The 15,327-nt window shown below is 42.1% G+C and overlaps 1 protein-coding gene and 1 long non-coding RNA gene across 8 annotated transcripts in view; one reads left to right on the top strand and one right to left on the bottom strand.

Annotated features, from left to right (window-relative positions):
• Nucleotides 1-4,115: 4,115 nt before the first annotated feature.
• The window catches only part of rgs12b (regulator of G protein signaling 12b), a 46,787-nt gene continuing 35,575 nt past the window's right edge, over nt 4,116-15,327 (bottom strand). For 3 of the 7 annotated variants that reach the window (XM_034886147.1, XM_034886157.1, XM_034886166.1), the window contains exons 7-19: nt 12,242-12,411; nt 11,932-12,024; nt 11,576-11,719; nt 10,164-10,346; nt 9,777-9,927; nt 9,526-9,620; nt 9,049-9,261; nt 8,429-8,502; nt 8,155-8,281; nt 7,916-8,012; nt 7,713-7,783; nt 6,542-6,713; nt 4,116-6,138 (exon numbers count right to left, since the gene is read on the bottom strand). In XM_034886147.1, coding sequence (XP_034742038.1) covers nt 5,531-6,138; nt 6,542-6,713; nt 7,713-7,783; nt 7,916-8,012; nt 8,155-8,281; nt 8,429-8,502; nt 9,049-9,261; nt 9,526-9,620; nt 9,777-9,927; nt 10,164-10,346; nt 11,576-11,719; nt 11,932-12,024; nt 12,242-12,411 — 2,198 coding nt within the window. In that variant the 3' untranslated portion in view covers nt 4,116-5,530. The remainder of the gene's footprint in view (nt 6,139-6,541; nt 6,714-7,712; nt 7,784-7,915; nt 8,013-8,154; nt 8,282-8,428; nt 8,503-9,048; nt 9,262-9,525; nt 9,621-9,776; nt 9,928-10,163; nt 10,347-11,575; nt 11,720-11,931; nt 12,025-12,241; nt 12,412-15,327) is intronic. The other 4 variants (XM_034886183.1, XM_034886175.1, XM_034886200.1 and 1 more) reach the window with 4 other exon arrangements.
• The window catches only part of LOC117953743, a 14,325-nt gene continuing 3,660 nt past the window's right edge, over nt 4,663-15,327 (top strand). Inside the window, exons 1-2 of the long non-coding RNA XR_004658674.1 lie at nt 4,663-4,732; nt 8,618-8,626. This is a non-coding gene — a long non-coding RNA (uncharacterized LOC117953743). The remainder of the gene's footprint in view (nt 4,733-8,617; nt 8,627-15,327) is intronic.

The following is a 15,327-nucleotide window of genomic DNA, read 5'->3' on the forward strand; positions in this document are numbered from 1 at the left end:
TGTCACTGAGCCCTTTGCCTCAACTTGAAAGCTAGAAAGATGTTCCAGCTGTTGCAGACACAATCAATGTGGTCAGAGTCACTTAGACGATGTCAGGAGGCCAGGCAGTCTGGGAAGCAGCTAAACATCAGGCTACTCAAACAAAGGTTGCTTTCCATTTACTCCGGTCCAGCTGCCCTTTGCCCTCACTCTGCTCCAACTGTCTCTTGGCTTTGACCATAGAGGGCAACTCTGAAGTCTGGTACACTGCCGACCTCATCCTGCTGCCACGGCAATGCAACTCCAACGCCACACCCTCCCACTTCCTGTCCAGCTCTGAACCCTGAGAGGCCCTTAGGTCTCGGGACCCTCGGTCAGTTTGCCTGCTGTCTTCTGGGATAGTAGCCTTGATTTTGTCCAAATCCAAGGCTTGTTTTGGGACTGAGTGTTTAGAGCGGGATGAAGGTGACTTTGATTTCCGACGCGAGCGAAGAGGAGGCCGTGGTGGAGGAAGAGGAGGAGGAGAAGGAGGGAGGGGCTTGGAAGAAATTTTGAAACCTTCTCTTCCTCCTCTTTCCCTGTCCCTCCATCTGTTTCTGTCTTTACCTGAGGAAGAGGAGGCTGCTTTAAAAAGAGAGACAACAGAAAAGGAGACAAAAGAAATGACAAAGAAATCACCAGCACTGCAACCCATACACATGCTAGCAACACACGCAGGAAACACAAAATACAAGCGAAATGTTCTGCATTTGTTGGCAAAGGTTTGTGGTGCAGGAAGATGTAAAATGACAAAACAAGAACACCAGACTATGAACTAAAGCTACAGGATATATGTATCCCTCTGTTTGTGAAAAAGAGAAATTATTCAAATTCTGTCAAATTCAAATGAAATATTACAGCCATGATCCTCCTGTAGCCACATTTATACTGAAAGCAGAATACTCAGAAGAACATTTAACATAAAGCCAACGACTAAGTTTACAAAATTACAAATAAAAAAAATACGAGTAAAAAGAAAAATTATGAGAGTAGGAAAAAGATGATAAAATACGACACATAGGAGCAAGTCTATAAAATGTTTTTTTAAGAGGCACAGTTTTTTCTTTTAAATGGTTGTATGAATGCCACTGTCGTTCAGAACAATGCTTTCCGGACTGAACAATCTGTTGGATCAATACTGTACGTTCAGACCTGTAATGAAGTGGTGATGCCTTCCTTTTTTTTTTTACATAATTATCATCCTCCTCAACTGTTATTTGTGTATTGCTAATTAGCACATGCTAGCATGTCAACATTCTAAGTTAAAATAACACCGAAACACTCCAAACTAACATGAAGACATGGTTAGCATTGTAACGTTGCTAACATCAGCATGTTAGCAAGCTGTTAGCATTTAGCTCAAATCCTCTCTGTGTAACCTCGCAGCATGGCTGTAGGGGAATGTCCTACAGTAGATACACTACAGTACAAAGTCGTCCTACTTACCAACTGCAAGTAAGATGACTTGTTGCAAGAGTTCAAAATTGTTTGTTTTTTAAAGTCTATTTCAGAATTAGCTTTAAAACACTGGTAGGCTACGAATAAACATCTCAAAGACGCTACACGCCCTTGGCCTACAGGTGTTTCCACTTAATGCCTGATAAGACCTCTGGCGTAGTTGCTTGATATCTCAATCACTTCTGTGTTACGTTCTTTGCCTTTATTTTTAATAAATAAAATGGGTGTGCAGAGCCAACTATTTGGGCTAGGAATCAGGTATGTATGTATGTATGTATATGGCTATACATTTAGAAAATGTCCCGTCTTCCCCTTTACTGTATGTTCTTCACCTGTTCCTCTCTGTCCACCATTGCCTTGGTTCCTTCTCTTCCCAGCAGATGGAGCCATTTGAGATGAGAACCGCTGATGCTCTTAAGAAGCAATTATTTTGTTGGCCCATGGACAACAGCAATGGTCCTAGCGAGCCAGTGAATTGAGGCACCAATGCCAATACTGTATTCATACAACAGCTTCTGCTTACCAGGTTTTCCCATGCAATTACAGCAACAATTAACTCTGTGGGTCCTTCAGCATGAAAACAAGAATCAGACCAAGATTGGTTTATGTTGAAGAACTCTTAGCCCTTCCTTGATATTAAAGTCATGATTTTCAACAAGATTTTGCTAAATTGTGTTTAACCAAATTAATTTCACGGTCTACATAAGAGAGACAAGTTCCACTATCTACTGTTCAAATAGATAAAGATCCTTGTTTTTTTCCATTCCTATGTATTTTCCCAACAGTCTTCTGGTGAACACTTCACACATCAAGTCATATATAAATTCAATTTTTGAGTGTCTGAGTGTGTGTAAAGTGAGAGTTAAAGGTAAATATATTGCTCCCCTCTGTTTCTGTACGGAAATGCTTTGTTTAATTATCCGGCCCATTAAATTGCTGCTGTCGGCACATCTCAGTCCCGTAGGAAACGCAAACACAACTAATAACACTGACACAGATCTAGACGCTCCATGTTTGTAGGTGACCGCGAGCATGTATAGTAAAGTGGAGATGAGTATCTATATGTGTGAGTGAGAGAGAGGAGGAGGAGGAAGAAACAGAAGCTAGTTTTGTTTGTGGACTACCAAAGAGTCCAGCATGACAAAGCTTGCCTAACAAGGCATTGAGCAGAGGGGAACCCATGCATAGCTAATAGCCCAGGCCCACCAAAAGGCTTTGTATCCTGAAACAAAAGCAGCACGCACACACGCACACACACACACACACACACACACACAAAAGAGGCAATAGAGAAAGATGGAGAGGAATATTAAGTAAGACAGGATAGAGGTTGTACAGAGGGGAAAAAAATTAAGTTCTCTTAGCTGGTCATTTGAACTAGGATAACTGATGGTCAATTTCAGAATAAGGCATTTAAAGGAAAATTCTGGTGAATTAGCTCTGTTGTTTGTAAATTTGTAGTGCTGTCACTAAAGAGAAAAATGAAACCAATCGGTGCTGTCTACACCGAGTTATCCTCCTGCTAGCGTTAGCATGCAACAGCCTGGAACAGGGCAAGTTTTAAACTTGTTTTTAACCTTTAAACATGCTTGAAATGTCATTACCATTGCCTAGCCATTTGCAGTTATTCCTTCCAGTTAACACAGTGAATTTGACTGCAGTAGATGTGTCAGAAAGGCATAAAAGTTGTGTTAATTTAGCCAGTGCATACCTCTATTTATTTCCTGTTTTCCGGTGAAGTCCACACAAGTCAAAACACGCCTTTCTGTCAAACCTACTGCAGTCAAATTCGCTGTGCTCACTCAGAAGGAATAACTGCACATGGCTGGGCACTGGTAATGACATTTTGAACATGTTTGTAGGCTAAAAACAAGTTTAAAACGTGCACTGTTTAAGCCGGTTGGGTTCTAATTCTAGCAGGAGGATCACACAGTGTAGGCTGCACCGATTGGTTTCATTTTTTTGCTACTGACAGCACCCCAAACTAACAAACAACAGAGCTACGTATTAAAACTGACTGGAATTCTCGTTCAAGGTCTGATAACCATGAGAAAAAATTAAAAATAGCGATGTGGTTCCAGTGGTGGAAAAAGTAAAAGCAGTCATGCAACCGGAAGAGGTCTGGCAGTATTATTTTATTAAATCATATTTATTATTAGTTCTGGAGCTGAGTTCAACTACTTTATATACTGTATACTCATTAAAAGACATTGTCTTTTGTATGTGAAAACTTTAAAGTTTTGCAAAGTAACTAAAGCTATCAGATACGTTGGATTTCCCTCTGGAACGTAGTGGAGAAAAAGTAAAAAGGTATAACACAAAATGGGAAATACGGGTTCTTAAGCACAGTTTTGAGGTACTTGAACTTCGCTCTGCCTAACAAGTACAGTTTCATTTCACCACTGGTTATTCCTTTGGTGTTTTACTTTACAAATCAGCATATAAAGATGCATATAAATACTTGGATGAAAACATGCATGTTCCGCCTGATACCAGCTCTACGCCTCCATGTACAGAACAAATTATGGGGCGCACACACGCATACACAACACTCATAACAGATGAAGTGAGGAGAATGAATCAGATATTATTGAAAGTCTTAGGAAGAGGAAGGAGGCCGTTCACATGAGGCTCTACAGAGAGATCAACCTCTAAAACATTTATTTGATCTATTTACAGACAGTACAGTCAACTGAAAAGAAGAGACACAACTGAAGAAACAACATGACCGCATTGCAGTTCAACAATGACTACAGCAATGATGTAATTTCACAAAGTTGACTATATACAAATTAATACTTGTAACTGAAAGATTGTAAAAATGAAAAAGTCATGGCATAACTTAATCCCTTCTTGAGATTATAGTACAGGATAAAGTGAGGGAAACCTTTAAATAGTTAAACGTTTTGACTTGTTAGTCCAAATTTGTCCAGCTTAAACCCTGCCGGGAAAGAGTTCAGAACACTGTCGGATTGCTAGACTGTGGAAAAACAGATGCTGCCGTGTGATGTAGTGCAAAGAGGAAAAATGGGGGATGAAAAACTGGTCATGCACAGTCAGTGCAGATGTTTCTGGATCACTTGGTCAGAGGGCGAGATGGCATGTGTGCGCACTCGCTTCGGTTTTTCGTGTGACACGAGAAAGGCCTGAGGTAAGAGAAGGGTGGTGGTAACACAGAATGTACTGTTCTCGAGTCAGGCCAGCCGTGTCAGCATGCAGTGTGCTCAAAAGCATGTAATAAATTGAAAATAATATAGTCTGAACAGCTAGTGTTTTTTTTAGCAAATATATATCAATTGTTTTCTCAACCTATGGCAGCTCAAACACCTGTACGAAACAGACATTTTGTCATGTTAAAAAAGAGAGGCAAAATCATTGTTAAAATATTGGTAAAGATGTGTGAAGTCCTGTTTGTAATTGGCTAAAGTGCATTGTTAGATTCTGTACACTATAGAGGGTTGGGGGAGGATGAGGGAGTTTGGCACAGGTCATCACCAACTCCAGCTTACATCTACAGAAAAAAATCCACGACAAGTCAACTCAAAGTTCACACAGATATTAACCACGCAGGGGAAATGTCTGGACAAGCCTAATGCATCCATTTTTCCTCTCTTCATGTGTCTGATCTAGTTGTTGTTGATTTATAGTCTTTGCTGAGCACAAGGTAGAGCATACACATAAATACACACACACACACACACACATATATATATATATATATATATATAAAAATATATATATATACATACATACACATATATATGTATGTATGTGTGTGTGTATGTACGTAACACATACAAATACATACCATTGTTTGACTATATTAACATTCATTTCTACTATATATGTCTTTTACACTGTTTACTGTATTTTACACTTCTGGAATTAAATGTTCTATAGTTTTGGAAAGGGATTTATGAAATAAAGGGAGGAGATCTGGATGCATTCTGGGTCGAGTGTGACCAATGAGGAATTTCAAGCTGACTTTATTGGGTCTCCAGTCCCGCTCACAGTCAGGAGAAGGAAGAGGTGAAAGTTCAAAAGTATTTAGAGTTCACACAGGGGAAGTACCTGAGCTCGGCCGATCGTCCTGTGCTTGCTGTTGGGGTTGAGGCTGGGGTTTGCAATGGAGGGGAGAGGGAGTGACGTAGTTGAGGCTGGGGCTGTTAATGTCCCCCTCTCCCACAAGAGTTAGATCAGACAGCGTGTCCTCCTCCAGCATCTGGACCAATTCTCCCCTGCCAGAGTCTTGAAGGTGACCACGCTGGCCACTCTGGGACAGGTGGATGGGGGAGATGGTGCTAGGAAACGGAGGAGGTGGTTTGGCTTTCCTCCCCCCTCCACTCTCAGTTCCCAGTGCAGAGTCCAAGCTCTGGGACTGATAGCTTGAGTTGAGCAAGTGGTTGCCGCCTCCTCCTTCCCTGTCGTTGCTGTTCGCCTTATTGCCCCGGCGACTGCTGCTAGGGAAACTGCCGTTGTTGGGGTTACGGGAACAAGGGGTGGAGCAACTGGGCTCAGGGCCGTAGGGAGGAGGCACGGCCTGGTTGGTTGCCAGTGGTGACAGGCGTAGAAAGTCTGGGAGCTGTAGGTCGCTTTTGTTTAGCAGGCCTCGCTGGTCGTCTGCTCGGTTGCTCTGAGCTTTGGATATGAGGTTGAAGAACTCTGCAGGCACACACACGCACGCACACACACACACATACACACACATACAAACAAACAGATGTAAAGACACACATAGGCGCACACACACACACACACACACACACACACACATAAATGAATAATCCCCCATAATAACATCTTGAAAACCAGTAAAACACATTTATTGTAAATCTGAAAAACATGCAGCAAAGGGTATGTATCAATCAGTTAGACAAGTCAAAGCTCCATTCAGTGTGAGCAGAGGTGATTGGGCTACATGTAGCTAGCTAGCTTTGAAAGCATTTGGTGCTGCTTCTGCAATACTGCAGACAGGCAAAAGAGTTAGTGTGATCACAGCAACCAAGCTACAGAAACACAGGAGAGAGAGAGAGACAGAGAGAGAGGGAGGTCGTTCAGTCTTTACCTTCAGCTTCGTCTATATTAATCTTTTTCTGTTTTCTTTTCTCCGGAGCCTTATGGAGAGAGACAGAGTGGTTGGGTAAGGGCTGGCTGCTTGTGTCAGGGCTGGGCCCAGTCTTGCCGTTTTCCCCATGGGGGTGGGCTGAACCGGCTTTCCCTGATGGCCTGTCCTCCCCCTGAAGGCCACAAGGAGAGGGGAGCGGGGCATTAAAGCCCCGGTAAGTCATGACGGCGCAAGTACGGTCACAATTAATGACAAAACGTAGGGACCAGTGCTACTGATGGTGAGGAGGGTAACTACTAGTAAAATGAGAACAATCTAATGGGGGGTTGGGGGCACAAGTTTCAATAATGCTGCTTTTAAGAAGAATTAAGTGGAATCAAAATAAGTATGATAATTAATTTGTTGCTTTTGTGTAATCGCAATAATCCATATGTAGTAAAACATATATCTATGATGATTTGTAATTGAAAGACGGGTGGAATGTTCCATTCAGACAACCACAATGCTTAACACTGTATGTACTAAGCATCATCAACATGTAAACTTACACACAACACAACACCACAGGGACCGACTTTCTTCTACTCAAAGCCACACTGTTGCCTCTTAAGTGAGAAAAACTGTTTTTTTAAATCAACCAAGAAAGCATGAATGACCATTACAGACGGTCATGAACCAGGTTAAAGCCCCAATAGAAAACAAGAAATCCCGCACAGCATTCTGGAGTGCTACTGCCACCACCAACTAAGTTCTTTTCCAGGTGCACAGAGGAGGTCTTTGAGCAAACGCTGTGCAATGCTGGGCTACTATCACCCAGCCACTGGGTTTGTTATGGAAGAAAGAGAACCAGCAAACCAGAGAGAAAAGTTGACAATGCATTCGGCCACAGGCAGTCCACAATAACGGAACATTAGAAACCTTGAGAGTGTGACAGGGCTCTCGGGCCCAACAGCAACAGAGCACATAAATACAGTCACACACAGGCGGAACGCTGCCAGAGACACAGATCATACAACTGCACACTTAACTTATTGCAAAACAGATATGGGGGATTGAAGCGAGATAGACACTTAGTAGCGTGACATCATCAAACAGGAAGATGAGACATTCGGTGGGTTATGGAACATTCCAGGGAATAAAATGGGAAAAAAGAAGCTGTGGGAGATCTTACTGTTGTCGATTGGTTTCTGCTCGTTGAGGCCGGGACAAGGTTCTTAGAGGTTGCTACTTTCTGTTTGTCTGCTGAATGAAGGAAGGGAAGCATACAGATGCAACATTGAGACAATACATGTACTAGGTTTTGGTTCAGTATGTTGCCAATGAGAGCCAGCAGATCACAGTTGAATAAACAGCAACTGCATGTGTGTTTCTTACCTTTTCCAGGAGTGTTTTCTGCAATATCTAATACTACTCGCAGCCCATCCAGGTTTGATATAGGAAGACCTAGATCTAATGGCTCCAACTCCCCACTCTGCATCACACACACACACATGATATGAGTTGAACATCACATACAGTGCCTGTCAGCCCATTTCTTTCTGTCTATCTACAGGCAGCCAGAATAAGGGGGGGGGGGGGGGGGGGGGGGGGGGGGGGGGGGGGGGGGGACTTACAATGCGTGCCACCAAGTCAGCAAGGTGCAGGCCGTATTTGGCCACCACAGGCCTGAGGACCTCAGTCACTGGCTTAGTGGGCTTTGCTTTCAGGCCCACCGAACGGTTAATAGGGACCAGGTCGAGTCTGGAAAAGAAGAGAGAAAACATTTTCTGTAGCTGCAGTATTAGTGTTGATCATGGTTTCAAAGCCAGCATGTAAACTCAATTGTGTTCCTACAGTATCCTTGGTGTGAAATGTTTGAATGCTTATGATCACTGCATATTACTGTACCTGAAGAGAGTGCGTTTTTCTAGTCGGAGATCCCGAGAGCACAATGTCATACAGTCTTGGTCTAAAACAAGTGGCTGAGAGAGTGATACAAAGAAAAAGAGAGAAGTCATCATGAAAGATGTCCAGCAAGTTGTCTAAACCTTAAGTGGGATCATTGACTTCTAAATAAAGCAGCAATTATCTTATTAGTTGGTACTTGTAATCATCATTTATTAAAACGGCATTTACCATTGGTTGTGTAGTCTATCAAACAGGTTAGGCATGTTGTGACCTTATGAAGTTGATATGACTTACATATTAAACTATTGCCAACAGTAATGTTGTGATCATGCGTAGAACTGTGAGGAACTGCAAAGTCAGGTGTAGTTCTGTGTGTTTATCACAACAAATAACACACATCCTTTGACCTACAGTATTGTAATTATAAAATTATTGATTATTGCAACTTTAAAATCTTTTTTTTGGCTTTTTGGGGTAACAACCAACTCAGACTTAATTGTGTTTTCTTATTTTGGTTTAGTATGATTTGTTGTGTGTTTTTTGATAATATTCTGTATGAAACGCTTTAAAAGCCATAATAAAAGGTATTCAGGACAGCCACACATGCACTTGTGTTTTACCTTATCACCTCCAACAAGAAAGAGGTCTATAGCTGCCAGGTTGATGCAGAGTTTTTCACAGAGACCAAGCAGCAGATCCCTGATAGACACTCCGGCCCTCAGTGGCACAGAGCAACACGAGCCATCGGGCAAGCTTATGTTACACTGCCTCAAGGGGGCGCTGCCCCCTCCGCGCTCTGTTGACACTGATACTGCGCCACGGGAAACATCACCCTGAGGGAAGAAAACAACAGACACAGGGAGGGTGAGGGGAGATAGTGAGAGGAGGGTTAAAAATAAATAAAAGAGACAATGGAAAAGGAGGTTGTGAGGAGGAAAAACAGACATTATTTTACTATTGTCAGTGTTTTTGTTTGAGTTGCTTTAAAGCAGATAAATTGAGAGGCAGAGGGTGAAGATAACGAGGCTCCGTGATGAAATGAATGGGACTATTACTGTCATAACTAATTATATGGTGCTGTCTCTTTCCTGACTGACCTCGTTCCTCCCTGACCCTGACGTCCCCAGCTCCAGACTGGCTCCTGAAGACAGCGAACCCTGGGATTCTCGGCGACCATTGCTGCCAGAGAAATCTGAAAAGGAATACACTCATTATTAGCGTCTAGAAGAAAGACAAACAAGGGGGTAATTCCAAATCCCTATATCCCCCATAAAAAAAATATCCCTCGACTTTAAATGTGTTCATTTTTAAAAACAATAACATTTTGAAGACGTTTAATACTACTGACTGTAGTTAAAGTCAGCCAGCTCTCGTTTCTTCGGGCCTTTGCCAAAGCTCCTGTTGCGAGACCAGGAGAAAAACATGCCTTTCTTCCGGTCTCCTGAATCATCACGACTGTCCTCATTTAAAGATCTGCCCGACTTGCTCTTTTTGTCCTCCTATAAGATACAAACAAAACAAATGAAGAGGGGTAGACACAGGTGCGGACACACAGATAGACACTCACCAAACGATGAACGAAAGCCCAATGGAGAACAGAAATACATCAAGACTAACCAGATGCCACAATTGACCTTTTTCCCAATGTTTCTGAGTATTGTGACAATAATACTGTTGTTACTGTGAATAGACACAGCCAAGCGGAAGTGTTTGTGGAAGCTTTGCATTGTGTTACCTTTTTGGGTGTGGAGAGATTGGAGCGGTCGGAGCCTGTGGTGCTGTGTTTGGAGGTGGGGCTGCTGGGGATGTGGTAAGGGTCAGGCAGGGGCCTCCCCTCCACCTCCGCTAGCATGCACTCCTGGTACAGCAGAGACTTAAGGAAACGTGTGTAGCTGTCAAACTTCATCAGGTTGAAGATCTAAAGGCGTGAAAAGGAAGGAAAGGCGTAATTAGTAGATAAAAAGCAGAAAGCAAGGACACCACATAAAAAGGAGGGTAGAAAAAAGCAAAACTACAAAGGAAAAGGGGATAAGGAGCAAGAAGAGAGGATGGAAAAACATGGCAAAACGATTCAAACAGATGGAAAAATACAGAATGAAAGGAGGAAGGGAGGAAAGAATTCGATTTGAGAGGAAGTAAAAGTCTAATATCCCACTAGCAGCCCTTTGACGTTTCTTATGTTCAAAGATGACTACCGCCATACAAATGACTTTGATTTTGTGGAACCCTAAAACCATAGGGTTATACAAAATAAGTTGTGTCTGTCCTTTTATTTCAGCAAGACAATGCCAAGCCACATTCTGCATTCAACAGTGTGGCTTCTTAGTGAAAGAGTGCGGGTACTAGACTGGCCTGTCTGCAGTCCAGACCTCTCTCCCATTAAAAATGTGTGGCGCATTATGAAGCGCAAAATACGATAGACTGTTGAGCAACTGAAGTCATACATGAAGCAAGAATGGGAAAGAATTTCACCTAAAAACATGTTTTAATTCTAAATGAGTGAATATTTGAATAAAACAATGAAGTTTATCAGTTTGAACATTACATAGCTCGTCTTTGTAAGGTGGTTAAAAAAGATTTGCAAATCATTGTCATGTGTTTTTATTTGCAGTTTACACAACTTCCCAACTTCATTGGAATTGGGTTTTGCATATGTGTGTATCAATGTGTGTATGCATGAGTCCACAGGCGTGCGTAAATCTGACCCAAAATCTTAACGAGCCCGGGGGGTATTTGGGAAAAGTTCATCTCAGGCTTTGAAATGTGTTCATGTTAGTGTGCGTATGTGTGTGTGTGTGTGTGTGTGTCTTTGGGTGTGCATGTTTGATCTGTGAAGGAGGTTATGGTGAGGATATCCTACTCGTCTTGTGACTCTCATCGGAGTTTGAACATCTTGAGACCCCCACAACATGGGGAATTGTAAGAAGCCATTCACATCCATGATACTAGAAAGCAGGCACATATGAATAGTTGATCTTATGTTGTGTTTTCAATAGAGGTCTGTTTAGATTCAGTTTTATAAGTAATGACACATTTGTTCTTCAGGGAAAGACACTTTTTACCTCCCCCCTGTGCTTCCTGTGGTTGCTAATTACCTCAACATTTGGATAAACAACTTCTTGAATTGGTGATCAATGAATCCGCTACCTGCAGTTGCTGCTCCTTGAACATGTCAGGGCGGGGGGCGTTGAGTATGTCGTCAGCGAGCTGGGCTTGACTATCTATGTTGACCGGTGTCGTGGCTTTACTGGACAGGAAGCTGTTGTAGATCTCCCTGGCACGCTGAGAGAGCTGGAGAAGGTGGTCAGGAGAGTCAGGAACAGTGAGTGGCAGTAGGGGACATGGAGGGTGGAGGAGAGGACGAGGTATGGATAAAAAACACAGTAATAGACACAGAAATAAAAAAATGAGTAATAAAGAGAGCAATTAAAGAAGTCCGTCACATTACCAGGGCGTAAATGAATGCATGTGTGTGATCAAACAATGTCTTGCATGTCTGTTACCTGTTTCTTGTCATTCTCAGGGACGTGGCTGAAGAACTCACAAGCCTGCCAAAAGAGGATATTCTCCTCACTGAACTCTTTCTTTAGGAACTCCTGAAACACGTGAATTAAAAGCAGATCTAAAATAAGCACAGATCAGGCAAACTAATGTACAAAGAAAGCCAGAAGACCCGGAAGACCCAGAAAACCCACCCGACAGAAGCAAATCTGATCAGCTTCTAACTTTGCAACATCAGAGAGGTTTGCTTAAAGTCCCTTTATCTGATATGTGACCATGGTGGCAAACACCAGCCAAGTGCTGTTATAGTACCGAGAAGTAGCGGACTCCCACGGGGTCCTGCAGCAGTCTCTCGAAGCAGACAGCCCAGCTGGCCACTCTCCTCTCAGTGTGGCGCCGGTGGCTCTGAACACTGGGCAGGCTGGCATTACTGTTCAGACTGTTGTCGCTGCTGCAGCCCTGCAGCTCCACGCTGTTCAGTTCTGTAAAACATGGAGATACACATACACATCAAATTGTTGAAGTGATGGTGACTTTACTATGGCAGAGAATCTCTGGCATTCCCCCATTGTGATTTCATTACGGCTGCAATAATAGATTTTTCTTTTTTTTCCTTTTTTTTTTTTTGAGCGTCTCGATTTTTTGATTTCCATACTTTTTTTACTCTATGTGCACATTCACAACGGCATGAGCATTATGTGGTCTGGTCTGGGATGGGTGATATGGTCATTTTCCCTGTTTGTTGTTTTGTTCTCCTCTTTCTGCTAGGGCTATACCTGAAGGCAGCACTATCAGTAGCACAGTGTGGCCCATACCCATGATAAGGCCAGAGTAGCAGCCTGTCCAGTGAAAACTCTCTAGCCACACATGTCACTTCTGTGGTTTTCTGTTGCTTCATCTTTTGGTTTGCACACTTTCACTTACATAATCCATGCAGTAGGTATTGATATCAGAGAGTTTATTGAGCCATTCATTTCAACTCGTATGTGTTTTTTCAGCCCAATGTGTGTCTGTAATTAACTTACAGATATTCTTCTTCCCCTTTGCTGCATGTCATTCCCTCTCTCTTTCTCTCTCTCCCTCTCCCCCCTTTCACATCTTCAGCTGTCCTGCATAATGATGACTGAGGTATCACACAGTATATGAAGCAGCCAGACATATACCAGGTGACCAATCTCAATGCCTGTTCTAGATGGATTTTGAATTAACCAAAAGCTGTTTAGTTTTGAACAAAAGGATATAGTGCTGGACTCGGTCGAGACCAACTAGAATATTTGATGAGTCCAATTCCCGACTTCGAGACAAGTCCCAGTCCAATTACCAATGAGTCAGAGACAACAGAAAAGCGTACAATACAATACCACAGAAAGTCAATACATTGAAAAATTATTCCACTATTGTTTATTACCACATGCAGGGATCCATCATCAGATGTATCTCAGCAGCTTCACACTGTTCAGTTCAGTTCTGTTGAAAGTCTGTTGACAACATGCTCCATTGCACACATCATCCTCGTGTAGTACTTAGTTTTCACGGTCTAGATGATTTAATCTTTAACAACTCCCAACAGCATTTGCCTAATACTTTGAACACTGCAGCTACTCATAACGCTCCATTTTAATAATCCATTTACGGAGTTTTGTACATGGATGCTTCGTCGTTCTGTGAACTGATGATTTTTACCACCACTAGACCTTGGTGTGTCTGTGTTCTTAATGTTTGGACAGACTTGCAAAGCCACGGGACAAGCTAAGAATACCAAGAATAACAGAGCTTCAGGCCTGGTGAACTGAAAGTGGGATGCTCAGTTGAGAGAAAACTATATACAAGAACAGCCAGAGGGAAGGCATCACTAGTCAGGTGCCTGAGACAACGCAAGTCCTGTAAATACAGCGAAAGACCAGCATGCTACCAGTAAGTCATGTGGGATTTCAGACTTTGAAACTTGGCTATTAATGAATCATTCAAGTGTGAGTTCCACTTTTGCACATTTTCCACCATTTTTGTGCTATCAATGAAAGTTTTCATACTGAGGATTAAGTTATTTCAAACCGTTGAGCTCATTCACTCTCATTCTGTTTCAAACTGCATAGTAAACAACTCCTATGACTTCTGCTTCAGTCAATAATTCAAATATATTGCTGTAAATGAGATGCAAACGTAAATCAATCTATCTATTGTCTTAACCACTTATCCTTTTCAGTGCCACTGGCCACAGACACACAGGCCACAGAGACACAGGCCACAGAGACACAGGCAAATACTATCACAACAGTAATGTCTGGCCATAAACAACAAGAAAGGCGTCACAGACACCCTTACATATTAAAGCACAAGAGATGAAATATTCCCAAATGTTCCTCTTCAAATAAAAAATTCAGTTAAGGGTAAATGTCTTCCCATTTTATTCCCCAAAAAACAGACAAGCCAAACAAGTAAATTGCTTGCTAAAATGCAAGTATAGTCTGCAAAATAGAAAATAAATAAAGCTTGATATACACAGTTAGAGAACAAAAGACAGAGAGAGCATTTATGCCACCTTTAATACTATAATGAAAAGGAAACATTTAAAGAGTAAGTTTTTACAGGCCCCGAAAACAATTAATGTTAATGAGAACTACTTAAGATGTACAAGCACATTTCCAGGGGCTTTAAGTAAGATTACTGAATAATACAATATAATGAAGTACATTTTTCACAGATGCTACATTAAACTAAGCTTGCAAAAGGTAATTAGCCACTAAGAGAGCTTTTACAGAGTAAATGCTCAACAAAACTCTCACAATTAGGTCCACAGACAGGATCACTCCTAACTCTGTATTCCTTCTAAAGCTTACATTCAATTCACTTGCTTCTTGTAATGAAGACAGAGAAAAGAAACAGCAGAGAAACGGTACAACACTTAACACCATGCAGACCACCATCCTCATTTTTTTTTAACACAAGACCATTTATTTAACAAACCATCTGCATCTTAAAAGAACTCCAGTAACTGAAATAAAGCTAAACTAATACTAAACATCAAAGTCTCTGTGTCAAAATGACTGATGTATTGACCCTCTGTGCCTCAAATTTACATTTTCTTTAGTTAGAGAAGAAGTATTTGAGGCACCAGCTGTATCCTTACCTGGGTAGAGCTGGTAGGAGCCTGTGTGGTGCCAGCGGGGCAGATAACGAATCCTGAGGGGTAACCAAGCCCCTCCATCCATACTCCCCCTATCAGGGCCCCTCGCAAACTCAAACACACCAAGTGAAACACACTGTCCAAGAAGAGGCCTACATACACACACACACAGCTGACAACATCACAGGAAGGAAGTGCAAGAGAGATAAAAAACAGGGAGAGAAGAAGAAGGAGAAAGAGAGAGAGAGAGAGAGAGAGAGAGAGAGAGAGAGAG

This window comes from Etheostoma cragini, chromosome 2, assembly GCF_013103735.1.
Source record: "Etheostoma cragini isolate CJK2018 chromosome 2, CSU_Ecrag_1.0, whole genome shotgun sequence".
In the NCBI taxonomy this organism is placed as follows: domain Eukaryota; kingdom Metazoa; phylum Chordata; class Actinopteri; order Perciformes; family Percidae; genus Etheostoma; species Etheostoma cragini.